Genomic DNA, 19,963 nt, shown 5'->3' on the forward strand with positions numbered 1-19,963 from the left:
GAAAAATGTCAAAGGCCACCGCCCTCCCAAGTACAGCCACGACTGACCAGAGGGTGCAGAGGGAGAGTCAGGAGGTAGCTTTCTGAGCCGATGGGCTGCAAGGAGGACCCTGGGGCAAGATGCTGGCAGGGGAGAGGACCCTGGGGACACGGCTGGTGCCCTGACATGGGGGGCTGCTGGGAGATATCTGGTGGAGCCCTCTGCCCCACGCTCCACTGCAGAACGGCTTGCATTGCAGGGGCTGTGCTTCCCTGGAAGGGTCTTCTCTTCCTGGCCCTCAGAGCTGTGTGGGGAAGAAGGGATGGGGCAGGAATGGCCATAGGAGCCTCTGTCATGGATCTGCTGTGAGACTCTGGGCAGGTCACACGGCCTCCCTCTGTCAGATCTCTCCATCAGACATGGAAATGCACAAACTGCTGGCAACCTGGGGTGCAGAGGAAAACTCGTGGAGGCAGAGAGCTCTTTGGAACCGGCAAAGTGTGGGTGCTGCCGGGGAATGCGGGACTCTGCACCCCGCTGGGATTAATCCATGCCTGGAGGACCCCACAGGCCAGTGCTGTGTGGACTCTAAGCTGGCCAGAGCAGGTCTAGGCCCACGTTCTGAGAATTTCAGCAAAGTTTCAGCAGCCAGCTCTGGAGCTGGGCAGCTCCCCTAGGACAGATCCCTATTGCCCTTTCTCACTGAGTTGCCTCTCTGAGCCTCAGTTTCCACTTTTTTTTTTTTTTGAGAGGTTTTCGCTATAGGGCGCACTCGCTCGCCAGATAGACAGAGAGAGACATAGCGACAGAAAGCGAGAAATCACCCCCCAGCGGGGATGGCCACATCGCAATCCTGTCTCCTCCATTCTCCTCTCGGGATCTTGGGTACACATGCACATGTGCCCGGCATGAGTTTTAAGCCACCGGGTCCGGGACGCGAACCGTGGTCGACTATGTGGGCCAGTGACATAGCCATTATGCTAACTGCTGGTTCCCAAGTTTCCACTTTTATTTTATATTTCTTTTTTAAAGAATTATTTAACTTCATTATTCATTCATTCATTCATTCATTCATTCATTCAAATTAGACCAGAGAAGGACAGAGAGAGAAAGTGAGAAAGCAAGCCTCCAGGTCTGGGACTCCGTGGTCGGCCACGTAGGAGTCTAGCACCCTTAACTACCATGCCGCCTGCCGGCCCCTTCTTTTCCTTTTTAAACAGATTTCACAGGGCCAGAAGGTGGCATGGTGGTTGGGGTGCTGGACTCCGACATGGCCAACCGCAGTTTGGATCCTGACCTGGCGCCTTGCTTTCTCTCTCTCTCTCTCTCTCTCTCTGATGAGCACACATGCTCTGTAGCAAATTTAAAAATAAAACAATTACATGTAAACAAAAATAAATAATTTTTAAAAATTGCCAGAGGGCACATGCATGCACCAAAGAAAGATAGAGAAAGAAAGTGGTCAAGCCTCCCTCCTGGGGCGTAGGCGCACTGCAATCCTTTCTCCTCCAGGTCTCCTTCCAGGACTCGGGACTCGCATACACATGCACCCACAGGGGTGTGAGTGTGTTCTCCAGCCGCCCGTCCAGGACTGAAGCAGCACAGCAGGTCATGTGGGACACAGGTGTCTTGACCACCATGCCACCGGCTGGCCCAGTTTCTACTTTTCTAGCAACCGAGAGAGTCAGACCTCCCTGGAAAGTGGTTCTAACTTTTGGGTGGCATGAGGTACGCTAGGACACACACACACAAGTATTAGCAGGGTTACTTAGTTTCTTTAACACACAGCACTGAGTGCCAAGCGCCGTCTCTGCTTTACCCATGTCTGTGCAATAAATCCTCACCCTGACAATCCTGCTGCCGCCCTTTGATCATGGGGAAATGAGGCACAGAGAGGTCAAATAGCATGCCCAAGGAAGTGGGGGAGTCTCATTCTAACTCAGCAGCCCGGCGCCAGGGTCCGCCGTCTCAGCCGACTGCGAAGCTCACTTTCACTTTCCACTCTACTGCATCCATCCATCCATCCGCTCATTCATCCATTCAGGCAAGAACGAGCACCTGCAATATGCCAGGGACATCTGGGCCCTGCAGATACGGAGGTCACGGGGACAGCCCTGAGCCCTCCCATACACGGAGGGAGCATTCCAGCTCGTGAGCTTGGTGTTGGGCCCTTCCCAGTACCCGGGACCTAGCAGAGGGGTGCGCATGGCTGCTGGAGAGACAAGAAAATACAGGGCTGAATTAAGGACATGAAAGGAAGAGAAATGACGCTGCCTTGTGCTAGAGGAGGGCCCTGGACCAGGGCCGCCCTTTCCCTGAGGTCTCTGACCTTGATGGGGCAGGCGATGGCATTAACATGGGGGGTACTGGCCTTGCACTCCCCAGAGCCTAGTCCTGGGCAGCAGGCCAAGCCACAGGGCTGAGGGTCTGACGCTTCACGGCTCCCTGACAAGACACCCTGTCTGGCTCTGGCATGAGGCTTGAGCCCAGAAGACATGCTCTTAACTGGATATTTGGAGCCAGGGCTGGGCAGAGGGTCCTGGGGCTGGGGTGTTTAATCACAGAACCTGTCTAGACAGATGGGTGGGTGGGGGGGACCACATTCTGGGCGGGTGAAGGAGAGGTTGGATTTTGTTCCTGATCTGACCACACCCAGTTCTCCAGGAAACTCCCATTGTCCCAGTCCTTCTGCTTGGTGGCCTGTGCCTGTTTTCTGTGAGCTCATCCTACCCTCCCCTGCTTCCCCAGGGCCAGGCCTCAGGTAGTCAACAAGGTCACCTGTCCTGAAGGTAGTTTCTCTAATCTGGCTGGGGACTAGCCCCCACCACAGGGGCATGTTGAAATGGGGTGGTAACTTTGGCTTGTCACTGAGAATGGAAATTGGTGAATGGGGACCAGGGATGCTAAACATTCTACCATTCTATGAAGGGCAGAACATTCTGGAATGATGGACTGTCCAGGCCCAAATGCCTGCAGTGTTGCTGTTGAGGAATGCTGACCGAGCCCAGGAATTCAACCTGGGAAAGTGGGTGCCCTCAGAGAAGAGGCAGAGGGGGGCTGGTAGTGCACCCAGAGGCCACGCCGTGCTGAGGGCTCCAGGGAGCAGAGACCACAGGAGAGAGCAGAGGCCAAGGGGAGCAAGAGACAGAGCCCTGGGCAGAGGAACGAGCAGGAGGAGCCTGGGTAGAGGAACAAGCAGACTAGAGGAGCCTCAGTGCAGAGCAGCAGAGCCATGATGCCTCCGGGGCCCAGAGTTGCTGTGGACCCAGAACCCCCATCCGGGGTCTGCCCTTGTGGCCTGGTGGTCCATTCTCCATCCCCTTAATGGCTTGAGATTACTTGAGTGAGTTCTGCTCCTTGTAACCAAGAGGCTAAAAGAGAGGCTCGGAGTCCAGCAGCGTCGCAATGTACTTTTGTCCACTGTGTAGACGAGGGGCAGTGGGGAGGTCAGCGAGCACTACCGGCTTACTTAGCCATCCGCGCAGGGCCAGGCAGGGTGGAGCAGGGACGCCTGCCTCATCTGCCTGCCCCAGGCCTGCTGCCCTCACTGGGGCGGGGCAGCAGGTGTGCCACGGCAGTCCAGTCTGCCTGCTCCCATAGGGGTCCCCATCCCTCCTTCGGTCTTCCTACCAGGCTCCAGGCTCTGTCACAGCAGCCCAGGGTGCTGGGAACTCAGGAGGGTGAGCCAGCAGGATGAGAGACGGGGCTACTGATGCAAGGGTGGCTGGAACCTCTGGGCCCAGCACTCAGTCTCAGCACCCCAGGAGCTCAGGGCAGGGTGGGGGGCTGCCGTGATGGGGGAGAGGACCATGGGCCCCTGGAACATGCCTCACTCCACCTTCCCTGTCCTGTCCCCTTACACTGTCGGCTCTGGACAGAGGTGAGATGTCAGGGATTGGTGTCTTCCTCCTACGCCTCTGAGGACTTCCCAGGATACAGAGTGGCTGAGGAGGCCAGCTTGCAGGGGCGGAAATCTAGGAGGGACTCTGCCTGGGAGATGTTCCCGGTCTCAGCCAGTGGCTTCTGATCCCCTTCCCCCAGCACGGCTAGTGGCAGGCCCCTAGGTCTGAGCCCTTGCAGGGGAGCGTGCAGGGTAGCCTTGTGGGGGTGCGGGTAGCAGTGCGTGGTGGCGGGGAGGGAGACAGCAGTGGTGGAGTGATGCCTGGTACCCAGCGTTCGGGCCGAGGCTGTTATTTGCAGCATTTCAGCTTCGGTGGCGGAAGTGCTCCCATCACAGCTGATTTTGAGCTACGACTTGACGTGGCGTTGGGAGTAGATGGACACCGTCGGGTTACGGACACCATCGGGTTGCAGACACTAGAGCGAGCCTGTTCCCACACGCCACTGCAGAGCATCTGCCTCTCGGCCTTGGCTTACCTGCCCCTCTGGGTGGAATCCCTTCCTCTCTTGGAGAGCCCTACTCACCCTCCAAGACCCCATTCGAGCATCTGCTTGCCTGGATGCCTGGTTGGAAGGCCTGGCTCAAACCTCACCTTCCACCCGGCCGTCAGTCCCTCCCATCTCTGCATGTGCCCCATGGCCAGCGGTGAGAGCACCAGGCGGCCGCATCAGAGCCAGACATCGCAAGGGAGGCCTCAGGCCTGGTCACCCCGAGTGCTCAGCTATGCACAGGTGCCGAGCAGGGAAGGTCAGTAGGGAGCTGGATGCAGGACCGAGTGCAGCTGGAGGTCTGTAGGCTGCAGCCACGGGGCCAACACAGCCTGCAGGAGGCTTGTTCCAGTGAGAGGATGGTAGGGATGCCAGCGCCAGACCCAGGCCGGGCGGGGCAACCCACACAGAGGGCCCCGGCAGGGCTGACGGCTCCTGGCTCTGAGGAAGGGTGACTCGGTGTTGGTGTCCCTTTGGCACAGGAATTTCTTTATTTTGCTGATCTGAGGCCATAGCCAATTATCCTAATGGGTTCAAATGGCCCTAAATGTTCTTGGAGTTTGGACGGGACTCATGTGGAGTCTGCAGGTGGGCTGGCCTGGGTGACAGCGAGCGGGCAGGCTTCAGCATGGATGTTATTGGCATTCAGAGCAGCAACTGTCATGGCTGCACGAAGCCTGAGACACATGTGGGGAAGCCTGGTCTGGGAGCTGGGAATCCTGGCGCAATAACGAGAGTACCTCCAGAGCTCCGCAAGCTCCAGCCACCACCCTCAGCACTTTACTTCACGGCTCTACAATCCCAGGAGGCAGACGCCCATTGTGCAGAGGAAGAAACTGAGACAGGGAGATGGACAAACCTCCCCAAGGTCTCAGTAAGCAAAAGAGCGTGTGGTCACACTGGCTCCACATACTTAATAACACCACGTGGTCTCTCTCTCTCTCTTTTTTTAAAGAGAGAATTTTTGCTATAGGGTATGTGTCCTGGAGAGAGAGACGGAAAGCGAGAAATCACTCCCCAGGATGGATGACCACACCACAATCCCTCCTCCCCCATTCTCCTCTCGGGATTTGGGCACACATGCACATGCGCCCAGTGTGTTTCAAGTCATCAGGTCCAAGGCTTGAACCTGGTGGATTATGGGAGTCCAGCAAACCATGCAGTTTCTTCAAAGTAAGCAGGTCACAAAGATGTCTGTGTGCCCTTAACTGGGGGCACACCCACGCTTTAGGAAGCAAGCCCAGCCCGGATCTCCTCCGGAAGCAGTGACGTCTCCCGTGGGCGCCAGGCTGGGCCAGACCCTGCTCTCAGGGAGTCCCGCCCCAGCCATGCCAGGACCCAGAGGTACGTTACCAGGGTGGTGAAGATGAAGTGGTAGTATTCGGTCATCATGCCCATGGCCATGGCCTGCGTGAGAGCAGAGTGTTAGCAGAGCAGGGAGCCTGGCACAGCCCTCTCCTGTCATGGCCCAGGGGTGAGGGCGAGGGGGCAGGGCAGGGCAGGACTGGTGGGGGGTGGGGAGGCTGGCAGCTTGCAGCTGGTGCTCTGAGACCCTTTCTGACAGCAATACCAGCCGGCAGGCTGCAGCGGATTTCGCCCTGGAGGATGCAGCAAAGTCACCTAGGACAGATTACATGTGGCTTTGGGGGCCACAGGTCTCCACGGACTCCCAGTCCTGCAGATGTGGTTGGGGTCGCCGGTCTCCGGCCCGCCTCTCCAGGCCTGCGCACTGACTGAAATGCTGCCGGAAACCAGCCTGGGACTGGCTTCTGCAGCTCCCGGCTCATCTGTGCTTGCTGCCCTGGCTGCGGAGAGGGCACGTCTCCCTGCCCAGCCTGCCCGAGGTGGGCAGGGGTCTGTCCTCAGCCTGTCTCCCCGAGAAGGGCTCAGCTGTCCCTGCTCGCCCACGGCTGTCTGACCCCAAAGTAGGCTACATGACCTCCGTGGACGAGATGCCACCAAGAAGCCTACGTGGCAGGACTGTAGTGTAATCTCTAACAGTAGGGACTGTGTACTGCACTTCCCTCAGAGTTCCTGGGAGGGCTGGGCCCGCCAAGTGCTCTGGGGGAATGTCACCGGTTAGGTACACTCAGAAATGACCTGACAACCTCTCCCACCTTGGGGACTCACAAGCCAAAGGAGCACCTAGAAGCTCAGAGAAGTCCTGCCGTAAGCAGGCAAGCTCGACTCCACCTAACTCTGTGCTTAGCTGCGCAGGGTCTTCATTTTCAACTCTAGAAGTTTTCAGACCTTGCGGTAAATTCAGGCTTGCTAGCTGGATGAGCTCGGGCTCATTATGTCCCCCTGAAGCCTCAGGTTCCTCACCTGTACACGACAGAATTGTCCTTAGTTCCCTGGGAGGACAATGAGCCACATGCACTTGGAACACGGTACTCCTTAGTATGCCAAGGTCACAAAGGTCACTGCTAGTCCCTTCCATGTGCTGGGAAGGGAAGGACACGCTAGGCAGGGCTGGCTGGGAGAAGGATAGTTGGGGGATTTCTGGGGAGCACGTGTTTCTTCATAGCAATGGCAAAGGTGCCTCATGCCCAGTGCCCACTGTGTACTGGGCACCCGGATAAGCTCCGTTCCCTTGTCTCCTTGAAGCCTGTGGCCATGTGCAGCAGGATCGTTAACCCACTGACAGAGCAGGGAGGACCTTGGGCCGCTGGCTCTAGGGTACAACGCAGAAAGCAGGACTCGAACCCACAAAAGGGGCTTCAAACTGCGGAGCACAGGAGCTTCCTTTGTGGAGGTGGGGGTGGGGATGGGGATAGAGGCCGCCCATGGGCTCTGGCAGCCCTGGCAGACCCCTGCTCAACGCCTCTCTCTCTGTACCCCTGAGCCCTTGGCCTGTCACCTGCACCTCTGGGTTAAGTGTCACCTCCTCCAATCACCAGGGATGCTCTCTTGGACAATGTCATGGTCATGGCCTTTTCCACAAGTGCCGACGCAGATTGGAGCATGTTGGGTTTCAGCTGCGGCACCCGCTGAGGGGGTGTTCATTTTTTGAGGTGGCTGGCAGAGCTTGGCTCTCAGCCCCAGTCATGCCAAGCTGTGCTCAGAATGGAGGCCCACCCTGGGCTAGCGCATCCTCGTCCCCCATCGTCGCTCCCAGTGACAGCAGAGCACCGAAGTCCGCGGCTTTGGGGATGAACGGCTGGGAGAGGCAGGAAGGCCTTGCGGGCTGTCCCTGAGGACCCGAGGCTCACTGGGCCTCCCACTGTGGGCTGCTCCTGTGTAGCTTCGGACCTCTCTTGTACCTGCCTCCCACCTGCAGGGGTGGGGTGGAAACCGCACGGCTTGGCACCCTCTGCGGCTGGGCCTGGCTGGGACACACACCCATCCTCAACACCAGCTTGGCGTGGAATGCCCATTGTGTCTACTTTGTGGCTGGTGAAACAGAGAGGTAAAGTGACCAGCCCAAGACACCCAGCACGAAAGAGGCAGAGCTGGGAGTCGGACTGAGATCTGGCTGACATCACCCCAGTATTTGGGAAAGGGCAGGTGGGAGAGGTGGCGGGCAGACCCAGACACCCCCCCCCACCCCCGCATGTCCACTTCCACGTCTGGTGTTCACGCACCTGCTTGAGGATCTGGGCTGCCATGGCGTGGCTGCAGTCGAAGATGATACGGAACTCCCGGCCACGCTTCATCTCCTTGAGCAGCGGCCGGGAGTCGTCGGAGTCGATGGGCAGCTGGCGGATCTTCAGGCGGATGTTGTATCTCGATGGGGCCATGATGAGCTCCTGCAGCCGGATGAGCCCTGGGGGCCACGGGGCACAAAGACACACGTGTGCGTGCAGGTACACACACTGCAGGCATCCACGCGGACCTCCGTGCACACATGTGCTGTAGCCACAGGTCTGCAGACACACGCGGGCACAGCAGGTGGCCAGCAGAGATCCGTGGATGTGTGTAGACACAGCGCACTCTGGCACAGACATGTGCACGGACATCCATGCCTGTACATGCACAGCTCTGAGAGCAACACGTGCGCACGTGTGTGTTGCTATGTGTGCGTGGTTATGCACGTGTGTGTTGCTGTGGATAGGACACATACTTGGTGTGCTCGGTTTACGAGCACGCGTGTGTCTGTAGACAAAGCCTCTGCACACATACGTTACACACACGAGCAGACGCCTTGTAGGCACGGGGAGCAAATCAGTCGTCCCTGCTGACCACATCCCTGCGCTTCTCTAACTCCTGCAGGTAGACTCATAGAGCCTGAAGCGGGGGCCTCCTCCTCTTCTGCCCCCAGCCTGCACCATGAGCAGTTTCCAGAACCATCTTTGGTAGTCCTGCTTCCCAAATGTGGACACAGAGGTGGCCCTGGCTTCGATTGCACTAACCTGTACCAATGGCTGAGCCAGGTAAAGCCGAGTGGCATTGGCGCCCCTCCTACCCTCCAAGGGCAGGCTGCCTTGGTGAACCTACCCATTCTTACAGGTTTAATGCAACCACCTCCTCCATGAAGCCCTCCTCTATTACTCCAGACTAGCTCAGCGGCCTCCTCTAGCCTCACTTCACTCCCCTTGTCCCACACAAGGTCCTTGGTAACAGGGGTTGGGTCCTCACAGCCCTGAGTACTGAGTCCGGCACTTAAGTGGCTGGTACCGACAAAAATTTCCATAATTGGATTGACTGTTTTTTTCTTCCCACACTGAAAAATCTATCCTCCACCTTGGCATTTTGTGAAACCACTTAATCTAGGGACTTCCAGGGAAAACTGAATGTCACTTCCTGGAGACGAATGGCCTGCTTAGGTCTAATTAAGTTCATTTCCGTCCCTATTTCAAGGCCCATTCTTGCTGACTCCTCTCTGCCTATCCTGGGAGCCAGCCTGCTCGCTGCTCTCTTCACCCCACCCCTGCCCCACAGGAAGGAGGGCTGAGCCAGCAGGGACAGGTCCCAGGAGGCCATGCCCCTACCTTCTGGGCCCCCTGTCCAGTCACAGGGCAGGGGGTCTGCAGCCTGCTGGCTCAGTTCACACATCCCCGCTAAGAGCGCCCCGCTAAGAGCGCCCCGCCTTCCTTTGGGAACAGCCTCTCCCCCACTCTGTGACTCAGGAGAGACTGTCCTGACTGGGCTCTAGGGGCAGGGCACATGGACGGAGCCTGGCCAATCAGAACATCCTCCAGGAATGACATTGACTCAGAGAGAGATTTGTGCCACCAGCTGGTCCTTCCAGAGTGACTCCCAGAAATTCTGCTAGAGCAATCATAAGAAACGTCCCTTTCCGTTCCCTTCCAAGTGGGGAGGCTCTAAGTCTGGGGTCACTGTCTAGACTTTGACAAGCATTCCCACAGGGCAGAAGTCAGACAGGGCAAATGCAGGAGGTAAGTCCCGATGATACTCATTTGAGCCTCTGGATCAAATGGTGCCTGAAGCTTAAATGATCCTAGACTTTCAGGAAGGGCAGCCAAGCACTGCCCCACCCTCGCCCCACCCTTGATTTTTCTCAAGCTCATTTGCACCAGACTGAAGTTGGCGGCCAACTGTTTCCACACACTACCGCCGAGCTGGACAGGCTCCCCAGCTCCGACAGCCCACTTGGGAAGCCTTCCAGCAGACACCCTGTTTCCCACACAGCCCTGGTACACGTGCCTGCATCGCCTCAGCTCATTCCCACCCCCGAGGACTGCAATTGCAATCTCAGGGGTGCGGTCTGATGAGGCCCTCATTCCATTCCAGTGAGGGGGACAGAGATGCACCCCTGTAACCCACATCTCCTAGCGAGTTTGCCCATGGCCACAGGCACCAGGAGGCCCCAGCCACTGATGGTCTCAGATCCAGGCGCAAAGGAGTCCTGGCGTGGTCTGGGTTAAACAGGGGCCCTCAGTGTCTCTCAAACTGGACCGGATAGGGAGGAAGAGGAAATCAGTCGACCTTAACAAGGGAAGCCGCAAACACACAGACATACCCCTGGCTGACCTCACCAGCCTGGCTCATCCGGAGACTCTGGGTCTGCCGGAAATAATGCTGCCTTTTCACACCTGTCACTCTGCAGGGTCCAGAGTGCACAACTGGCTTCCACCCGTGTGGTTTCCAGACTCATGTGCAACAGAGCGGGCATGTGGGCTTTGGGGACCCAGGACATGAGAACAGGGACAGGCTGGATGCTGGAGCAGAGGCCACCAGGGCCTTCTTGTCAGCCCAGCACATCACCCTGTGTAATGCATGGTGACCCACATTCTCTAGCACAAATGTCAGACCTCCTTGCCATCAGTGTATTCCCGAAGGAGACCAGAGACTCTCGGCCCTCTCCGCGGAGGACAAGGCTCTCTGCCTGAGACCAGCCTTCCCTCCTGGCTGCCTCCCTAATCAATCTCTCTCAAAATATCTGCAGTGAATCATGGTTGCTGGAATCATGCTTTTCACTTACAAAGCACTTCTGCATTCATTACCCTATTTATCCACCTCCCAATCCTGGAAGGCATGTAGAACAGACATTTTCATTCCAGTGTCACAGATAAAGAAACTGAGGACCACAGAGAAGTGACCCTCACGAGGTTTTGCAGCATGGGATCGAATGAGAGACCCAGTCTTTTGGCTCCTATTTAAGGGACTCTTTCTCCACCCAGGTCTGTCTAAACCCCTCCCTCTCCCCCTCGATACGAGTCTGTCTCTGTGCACAGGTTGGGTTAGCAGAGCGGAGACGGGCAGAGCTTGCAGGGCAGGCACTGGCTGCCTCCTCCGCCTGCACCCTATCGTGCAGACTGTACTGATGACCGCAATGCTTGGCCCTCCCACACCATGCCCTCTGCCATGTAACTCTGCAATGCCCTCCAACTGGGCTCGGCCCGCGACTTGCTTTGGCCACTGGGATACGAGCAGGCATGATGAGGTCAGACGCCTGAAGAGGATCTGCGCAGGTGTGTTCGCTCCCGCTCTGCCACTGTCCCGAGGCCACGCCTGGGCTAGCCTGCTGGACACAGCAGTGATGCCTGTCGTCCCAGCTGAGACCAGCTGTGCCGGCGGAGACCAGCGAAACCACCTACCTGTGCTCAGCTCAGTAAATGGCTGGACTTGTGAGCTAAACAATGCTTACTGTCTGAATCACTGAGTTGTGAGGGTAGTTGTGACAAGGCATAATGTACAAGGGGTGGTCACGCATCTCCTTCCATGATGCAAGAGGACCATGATTTTACCGGGTGCCATGTGCCAAGTAGGAGCCAGTCAACGGCGATGTCATCCCCATTTGACGATGTTTAGAGTAGTAGGCAAGGACCTTGCGAGCTGTCTTCTAGAAGGTTCCAAGGTGGGGAGCAGCAGATGGCGCGGCCCTCTCCGCGGAGGACAAGGCTCTCTGCCTGAGACCAGCCTTCCCTCCTGGCTGCCTCCCTAATCAATCTCTCTCAAAATATCTGCAGTGAATCATGGTTGCTGGAATCATGCTTTTCACTTACAAAGCACTTCTGCATTCATTACCCTATTTATCCACCTCCCAATCCTGGAAGGCATGTAGAACAGACATTTTCATTCCAGTGTCACAGATAAAGAAACTGAGGACCACAGAGAAGTGACCCTCACGAGGTTTTGCAGCATGGGATCGAATGAGAGACCCAGTCTTTTGGCTCCTATTTAAGGGACTCTTTCTCCACCCAGGTCTGTCTAAACCCCTCCCTCTCCCCCTCGATACGAGTCTGTCTCTGTGCACAGGTTGGGTTAGCAGAGCGGAGACGGGCAGAGCTTGCAGGGCAGGCACTGGCTGCCTCCTCCGCCTGCACCCTATCGTGCAGACTGTACTGATGACCGCAATGCTTGGCCCTCCCACACCATGCCCTCTGCCATGTAACTCTGCAATGCCCTCCAACTGGGCTCGGCCCGCGACTTGCTTTGGCCACTGGGATACGAGCAGGCATGATGAGGTCAGACGCCTGAAGAGGATCTGCGCAGGTGTGTTCGCTCCCGCTCTGCCACTGTCCCGAGGCCACGCCTGGGCTAGCCTGCTGGACACAGCAGTGATGCCTGTCGTCCCAGCTGAGACCAGCTGTGCCGGCGGAGACCAGCGAAACCACCTACCTGTGCTCAGCTCAGTAAATGGCTGGACTTGTGAGCTAAACAATGCTTACTGTCTGAATCACTGAGTTGTGAGGGTAGTTGTGACAAGGCATAATGTACAAGGGGTGGTCACGCATCTCCTTCCATGATGCAAGAGGACCATGATTTTACCGGGTGCCATGTGCCAAGTAGGAGCCAGTCAACGGCGATGTCATCCCCATTTGACGATGTTTAGAGTAGTAGGCAAGGACCTTGCGAGCTGTCTTCTAGAAGGTTCCAAGGTGGGGAGCAGCAGATGGCGTAATGGTTACGTCCCTGGCCTCCCACATAGTTAACTATAGTTCCAGTCCTAGACTCAGCGGCTTAACTCACACTGGGTGCATGTGTGTGTCCCCAGGATCCCAAAAGGAGAACAGAGGAGAAGGAATTGTGGTGTGGCCATGCCCCCGGGAGGGGTGGTTTCTTGCTTTCTGTCTCTCCAGTGAGCACACGCACCGTACAGCAAAAATATTTAAAAGAAAAAAAAGGGCAGGAAGGTTCCAAGGTAGATTTTCTTCATTGATAAAAGGCATGAGTCATAGTAAGAAAAATACTGTTATTTTTTACCTCCTTCTTTCCTTATTGGGGTTTCATCGTGTGAGGAATTGATGCTTGGAGCAGCGGCAACCCTTTTGTGCCCATGAGGGGAAAGCCCAGAGAGTTGTGGCAATATTGGCCTGGCTCCCTGACTTTGTCAAGCTGCACAAGCACCTTGGAAAGGCCCACTTACAGGTTCCCGTCGGGGAGGTAAGTACGAGCCCCTGCTGGAGTTGATTTGCGTTAGCTAGTCTGATCCCTGCAGCCAGGGTGTCCTCGTGGACACAACCCCAAAGCAAACACAGCCAGAGCCTTCTACAGCGGTCTGCCCACTGTGGGCTGGTGGGCTACCGGCTGTCCTGCTCCGTGAGGGACCCTGACTCTGGAGCAGGCCTCTAGCTCCCACTGCTCACCACCAAAGCCGTGTCACTGCTGAGGGAAGCCAGCCCCACATCTCCGGTAGCCATCATCTTCTGAACAACCTGCCCCCCGGTGAGGGACCAGTGCATGGTGTAATGGTTACATCACTGACTCCCACGAAGTCGACCGCAGTGCGAGTCCTGGACCCGGTGGCTTACAACTCACGCCGGGCACGGGGGCACGTGTGCCCAAGATCCTGAGAGGAGAAAGAAGGAGGAGGGATTGTGGCGTGGTCATCCTCCCTGTGTGTGTGTGTGTGTGTGTGTGTGTGAGATTTCTCGCTTTCTGTCTCTCTGGCAAACCATAAACAAAAAACCCCCTTACAAAAAAAAAAAAAAAAAAAACCGTTTATTGAACTAAACTGAGCTGGATTAAATCAAACTGGAAACTGACTCAACCTCTAATTAAATCATAGGGAAGAGTGTGGCAGGCCCTGGTGAGGATGAAGAAATGAGGATGTGGTTACCCTGCCTCCTGAGAAGCTCACCGCATGCAGGGGGTGGGTGCCGCCCTGGGGGGTGGTCCCTCCAGGCAGCAGAGAAGAATTCAGTGATGTGGACACATGGTCAGAGCAGGGACCTTGGGGAGAGAAAGGCCTAGCTTGGAGTGGCTCATGACTGTGGTCCTACCATGCACCAGTGTCCGCTCTTCTGCAGAACTGCTTCCCCTAACTCCCATCCGGCCGGAGGCCCCAGCACTGCTGGCCAGTGCATCGCGCCAGTGTCTGTTCTGGCCACTCTGTTCATGACGTCCCGCCTATATCGATTTTCCCTCCTTCCTTCCTTCCTCTCCTCCTTCCTTCCTTCCCTCCCTCCCTAGATGGCATGTGTCATTGTCAGAGAGAGAGAGAGAGGAGAAGGCACCTCCAGGGGGAAGCCACGCCACAATCCCTTTCCTAACGTTCCCTCCTGTCGGGATTTTGCACACGCGCACACGCACCTAACACTCAAGCCACTGGGTCAGGGACCTGAACTGTGCAGTCGGCCATGTTGAGCCCCGCCACCTTAACCACCAGGCCACAGGGCTGGCCCCATTACCTAGTCTTAACCTCCTCCTGTGCACATCCATTTCTTCTCTGTCATTCTGGCTCAAGTTCTCTTCCAAGCAACCTCTCAAATTCAGGCTTCCTGGGTCCGAACACAGCCACCTCCGCTGGCCTTCTTGCTGCAGGCTCTGCTGACTCTGCCTGGGCTTTGCTCTGCAACTACCTGCTAAGTCTTGGCTTTCATGATGGTTCTCCTTTGATAAGGAGAGCCGGTGGACCTCAGCTGCTTTCAAGATGAGCCTGAACTGCGAGACGAGACCTCAAAACCTCGTCCAGCCAGGTACACCTTCTCCTGCCCTCCAGGCTTGAACCCTCACCCCTGCCAGGCTGTTCTCTTGATAGGCCTGCTCCACACAGCCCCACCTCCTTAATTTTGCTCACGCTGCCACTCCCCCTGCAACGCCTTAATGGCTCCTCTCCCTGTCCACCCTTCCTCCAGGCCCAGCTCAAACCTCTGCCCCTCTGCTAAGGCAGCTTGGACCCAGCAAGCCCCAGGGTGTCCTCTCCCGGAGGCCTCAAGTGAGTGTCATTGGATTCTTAGCTCTGCTGGCTTCGAATTACTAGTGACCTTTGGGTGGTTACCCATTCCCCTATAATATGATTAACTACTCACAAGAAAATGGGATAACAACACCTCCATTTCTTCGCCCGTATACTCTTTCCTGTGATATTTAATTAGAGTTTAATTCGATTTGATTTTCAATTCAATTCGATCCACTCCAATTCAATTCAGTTCAACTGGCATTTAGAAGCATCTACATTGTACCCGGCTCAGCGCTAAACCTGGAGGCTGGTGACAGAAACAGCCTCCCAGACAGCCATTGTCCAGAGAGGTACTCAGGCAGCACGGTGCTGCAGACACCACGCACACCGAGAACAGGGCAGGTACACCCCTCAATGGCGGAGCCCTCATGCTGGGGCCGCGTAGCAGGAAGGAGGGTCCCTGCCTGCAAGGATCTCCTGTCTGGTGCCTTGGGAAGAGCAGGAACTGCGGAGACGCTTGTGAAACCCGGCTAAATAAACAACCTTCTGATCATCCTTTCCAGGGGAATCGTTGCTATTCCCACCCCCATTAGGAGTAATCAAGAGCTGACACTGAAGCAGCGGCAGCTGAGGGCTGGAGGGCTCTTTCAAGCTGGACGCTGCAGCTCTTGACACACAGGAAGAGTGAGGCCAGACGGGTTAAGTGACTCGCCAAGGTCATTCTCTCTTAAGAGGCTGGGCTAAGAGAAGTCTTGGGACTCACGTCTTTGGGAAGAAAGAAGAGAAGCTCATGCTTGCTAAGAGTGCAGGCTTTGGGCTCGAACAGCCTGTAGGCGCATGGCGGATCCGACGTCTATTAGCTGGGCAGGGCATGTCACCGCACGGAGCCTCAGTTTCCTCACCTCTAATTTATCACTTCACAGAGTTATTCCAAGCTCTGCGTGAATTAGATGAGGCCACTCCGCACCCCCTGGTTCGTGGTGGGCAACACAGTCTTGCTCATGTCCTCAGCTGGCAGCATGCCACCTCTACCCTGGGGGGCTCTGGGTCTGTGCCCGAGGACAACCAGGGTGAAGCAGGATCTGGGCAGTGGTCTGCACCCTCTGTGGCTCGTCTCACCCTCTTCTGCCCCAGGCATGCCCAGGCACTCACAATGTGCCACAGCCCCTTGGCTCTCTGCAGACAGGACAGAGACCTGTTCGTGTCCCTCCACGGCGCTGAGCTCGCGAGGCACTCACAACGTGCCACAGCCCCTTGGCTCTCTGCAGACAGGACAGAGACCTGTTCGTGTCCCTCCACGACGCTGAGCTCGCCAGGCACTCACAACGTGCCATAGCCCCTTGGCTCTCCACAGACAGAACAGAGACCTGTCTGTGCTCCCCTGGAACAGGTCTTGGCTGGGGTCAGCAGTCAAGTGAGCAGGGCCGGGAATGCGTGTGTGTGAGCACAGCTGGGTGTGCAGCTGTCTTGGGTGTGGATGTAGGTGGAGATGCGTGTGGCTGAGTGCAGGTGTGAGGGTGAGCAGAACTACTCCTCGGGGGGCACTCACTGTATGCTGAGTGCTTGCATGCATTATGCCTTTGATGTTCATATTTTACAGATGAGGGAACTGAGGTGCACACTGGTGGTACAGCTGGGATTTGAACCCGCTGTTTTGGCTCCAGAATGTACACATTAACCAGCAGGACATAACACTGCATGTGTCAGTGTGCAAGCGTGAGTGGAAAGTGTTGCAGGTGGTGATGTGTGAGTGTAGGAGAGAAGGCAGGTGTGGGTGTGGGTGTGGCTATACAGGTGTGAGCACGGGGTGGGTGTGGAGTGCAGAGCTGAGCGCTCGTGTGAGCAGGTGTGAGGTGGCTGGTGTGGGGGCAGGTGTGTGAGTGCAGGGACCACGTGCTGGGGTGACCCGGTGCAGGTCAGGTGCGTCCCCAGGGCAGATGTGCTGGGTGGACAGAACAGAGACTGGTCCCAGCCAGGCGTGGCCACCTACCTGTGCTGTCGTCATAGACCACGGTGGCCGACCGCCACTTCAGGTACTGCACCAGGTCGAGGATGGCGTGGCTGAGGGAGGCGTAGTCAGGGTAGAGGTTCACGTAGAAGGTGTCCTTGTTGTCCAGTGGGTGGTGCTTCCAGCGCAGCTGGATGTGGGGTACCTCCAGGGCGTTGCAGATGGACTGGACGGCGTTGGTGCAGGAGCCCTGCGAGGGCCCGAAGATGGCCACCACGCCCAGGGCCAGCTGGTCACAGGCTGCAACAGAGGGGCGTGGCATGGCGTCAGCGTGGGCTGTGGGCATGGTGTGGGCGGGAGGGAGTCTAATGATCCCATCAACACGAGGGAAAACCAGCAGCGGGAACCCTTGGAGGCCGGGTGGCTGACGAGCTCTCTGGACCTCAGCTTCTGCATCTGAAGATGGCTCTCTAACAGCCCCGGCCTGTGGGCCGATGGGGAGGTGGGTCCGGGTGAGCATAGTGCCTGGTCCTCAGGAAGCCCTTGGACGCAGGAATGGTCGTCACCTATGATGCCACCAGAACCGTGATCGCCAGCTCTGGGCCAGGTCCTGCTCCAGGAGCTTGAGAAGCAGACAGGGATGGACCATCTACCGGCTCTCGACGCTCACACTCCTCCAGCCTGGCCTGTCCCAGAACCTGACTTGTACACCACCTCGCACTCAGCACCGCCCTCCGGATGTCTGAGACGCACCCCAGAACTAACGTGGCCACGACATGCTGCCCAGCCTCCCACCCCAGCAGATGGCGGCTGAATGTCCCAAGCCCTTACATCAAACTCCCCAGTGTGGTCTTGACCCCTCTCCTTCCCTCAACGTCCCGTACCCCAACCCATCAGCAGTCACTGTCAACCCATCATACTCTCCCACGTCTCGCCACTCCTTCCCCGCCCTGGTCCAGGCCTCCATCACCTTCCCTGGGTTACAGCAGGCGCGTCCTCATTCATCCCCTCTCCTTGTAACTGCCCAGCCGCCAGCGCGGGCCTGTGGCAGTGTAAAGCAGGTTCCATCGCTCGCTCCTCTGCTCCGAGGGCTCCCTCTGTGTACAAGCCAAAGTCCTCGCAGCGGCCATCGAGGCCCCACTACGGCAGCTTCTCCCGTGTCCCCTCCCCACCCTGCTGCTCTGCTTTGCTTTCCCCCGGTAAATAAGCCTTGCTGAGACAGGTTCACACAGCAGACGATGCATCCACTGGGTGTTCTAGTCAATGGTTTCAGTCCTTCTCTGACACCGTCTCTGTCCTCTCCAGAGCACCCAAGCCCCCGGCTCCCATGCTGCCCTTCCACTAAGCACTTTTCTGCCTCGGAGCCTTTGCCTTCCTGTCCTCTCTGGCCAGAATGCTTGTCCCTCAGATGTCATAGGACTCCCTCAGGTGCTGTGTCTATGCGTCCTACAGAGAGGCCGGCACTGCCCAGCCTCCCATAGCAGCCACCGCCTCGCACCTCCAACCCCATACACTGCTTCCTTCCTTCCTTCCTTTAATAAATGAGCCCGGAAGTCTTGTTCATGTGACTTCCTCCTCCCACTAGAATGCAAGCTCCGAGGAGGTCAGGGCTTGATCTTGCTTTTGTTGCTGGGTCCACAGCTCTGAATCGACGTCTGGATGCTGAGCGCATGTCGAATCTCTGCTTCGGAACAGTCAGTGGTCGTGGGGGAGGCCCAGGGCTCAGGCAGGCCAGGCAGCAGACGCCTCCCGCTGGCCCGAAGCCCTCTGGCATCGGTGAGCACGCGGAGCATCACGGGAGCAGGCCCTTCAGCTGCAGCCCAGAGGGAAGATGTTGCCTAAAAGCTCTAAGAAAAGGGGCCCTCTTGGGGTCATCTGAGGGAAGGGTTCTCCAAGAGGCACTCTCCTCCTTCTGACAATGGTACCCAATTCACCCACTCTTAGCTCACAGATGAAGACTGTAGACCCGATGCCGAGGCCAAACACTGGCCGTATTCTCCCAGGGCACAGCCATTGGAGGATGGCCACGGAACCAGCCAGAGCCCATGGGACGCCAGGAGACCTCCCGACTGAGAAAGGAGCACTTTCCCTTGGTAACTGGACCTGGGAGGGAGGCAACCCTGGAACTGCAGGGATGGCCACCCCATACTCATATGAGCAGCACCTGTCTGTGAGCAGAGCCTGTTGGAGGTGGGAGCTTGCATGGAGGTGGGAGCTTGCAAGGAGGTAGAAGCCTGTATAGAGGTGGGCAGAGTCAGCGTGGAGGTGGGTGGAGCTGGCATAGAGGTGGGCGGGTACTAGAGAGAGAAACGGGAGGCCAGAGAGGCAAAAGCCTGACTTAGGTTCCCTGAACCACAATATTCTCTTTGGCTCAAGTCAGTGACGATTTGGTTTCCTGTCACTTGCAGAGGAAGAGCCCTGACCGATCCATCAGTTGTGCATGAGTAACCTGTCCCACCCATGGTCATGGGAACGGTAGTACACACATGTGCACGAACACGTGAGGAATATGAACATATGGAGGGACGAGGCAGAGCGCTGTCACAGACACTGGGCAGAATGGCCTGGCAGCCTCAGGGGCTCTGCAGTGACCTGCTAGGTGCAGGCCCACCCTGGGACATGCAGGCCCTGAACCAAGACACATAGAAACTCACATACTGTGTGGCTAAACGTCCAAACACATGACTTCTAAGAAAAGCAAATAAACTTAAATAATGCCTTTCTTTCCTCCTACCTTGACATATAACCTGCAAAGTTGGGTTAGAAAGGAGACTTTCATACCCAGTCCCACTGGCTCCCTCCTAAGCCTCAGGGCCCTTGAACACTCCACATGGGCCCCAGCGCCTACATCCAAGCTCTGCCCACTCTCCCTGCAAACATGTGTCCCTGCCCACCATGAGGTGTGTGCTTCCTGGCAGCATGACCTTTTCTCTGGAGCACAGCCCCAGGGAGGAGGCTCAGGCAGGCCTGAGAGTGGGTCAGGGCCAACTGGAGAGGAAATTCAAGGCTCCAGAATCTTCCAGCAAAGTCTAGAAGTGCAGGGCACCTGTGGACAAGTCCCCTTGTTCGGGGAGCTGAGAGGAAGGAGGGAGTGGCACCACCCAAGCACAGGCCCTGGG

The 19,963-nt window shown here is 56.9% G+C and overlaps 1 protein-coding gene across 1 annotated transcript in view; it reads right to left on the minus strand.

Moving 5' to 3' along the window:
* Positions 1-19,963, minus strand: part of GRIK3 (glutamate ionotropic receptor kainate type subunit 3) — a 251,165-nt gene that overhangs the window by 64,829 nt on the left and 166,373 nt on the right. The window contains exons 3-5 of the mRNA XM_006158576.3: positions 16,887-17,144; positions 7,953-8,134; positions 5,722-5,775 (exon numbers count right to left, since the gene is read on the minus strand). Of these exons, the coding sequence (XP_006158638.2) occupies positions 5,722-5,775; positions 7,953-8,134; positions 16,887-17,144 (494 nt within the window). The remainder of the gene's footprint in view (positions 1-5,721; positions 5,776-7,952; positions 8,135-16,886; positions 17,145-19,963) is intronic.

The sequence above is a fragment of the Tupaia chinensis genome, unplaced genomic scaffold (assembly GCF_000334495.1).
Source record: "Tupaia chinensis unplaced genomic scaffold, TupChi_1.0 Scaffold000604_1, whole genome shotgun sequence".
Lineage (NCBI taxonomy): Eukaryota > Metazoa > Chordata > Mammalia > Scandentia > Tupaiidae > Tupaia > Tupaia belangeri.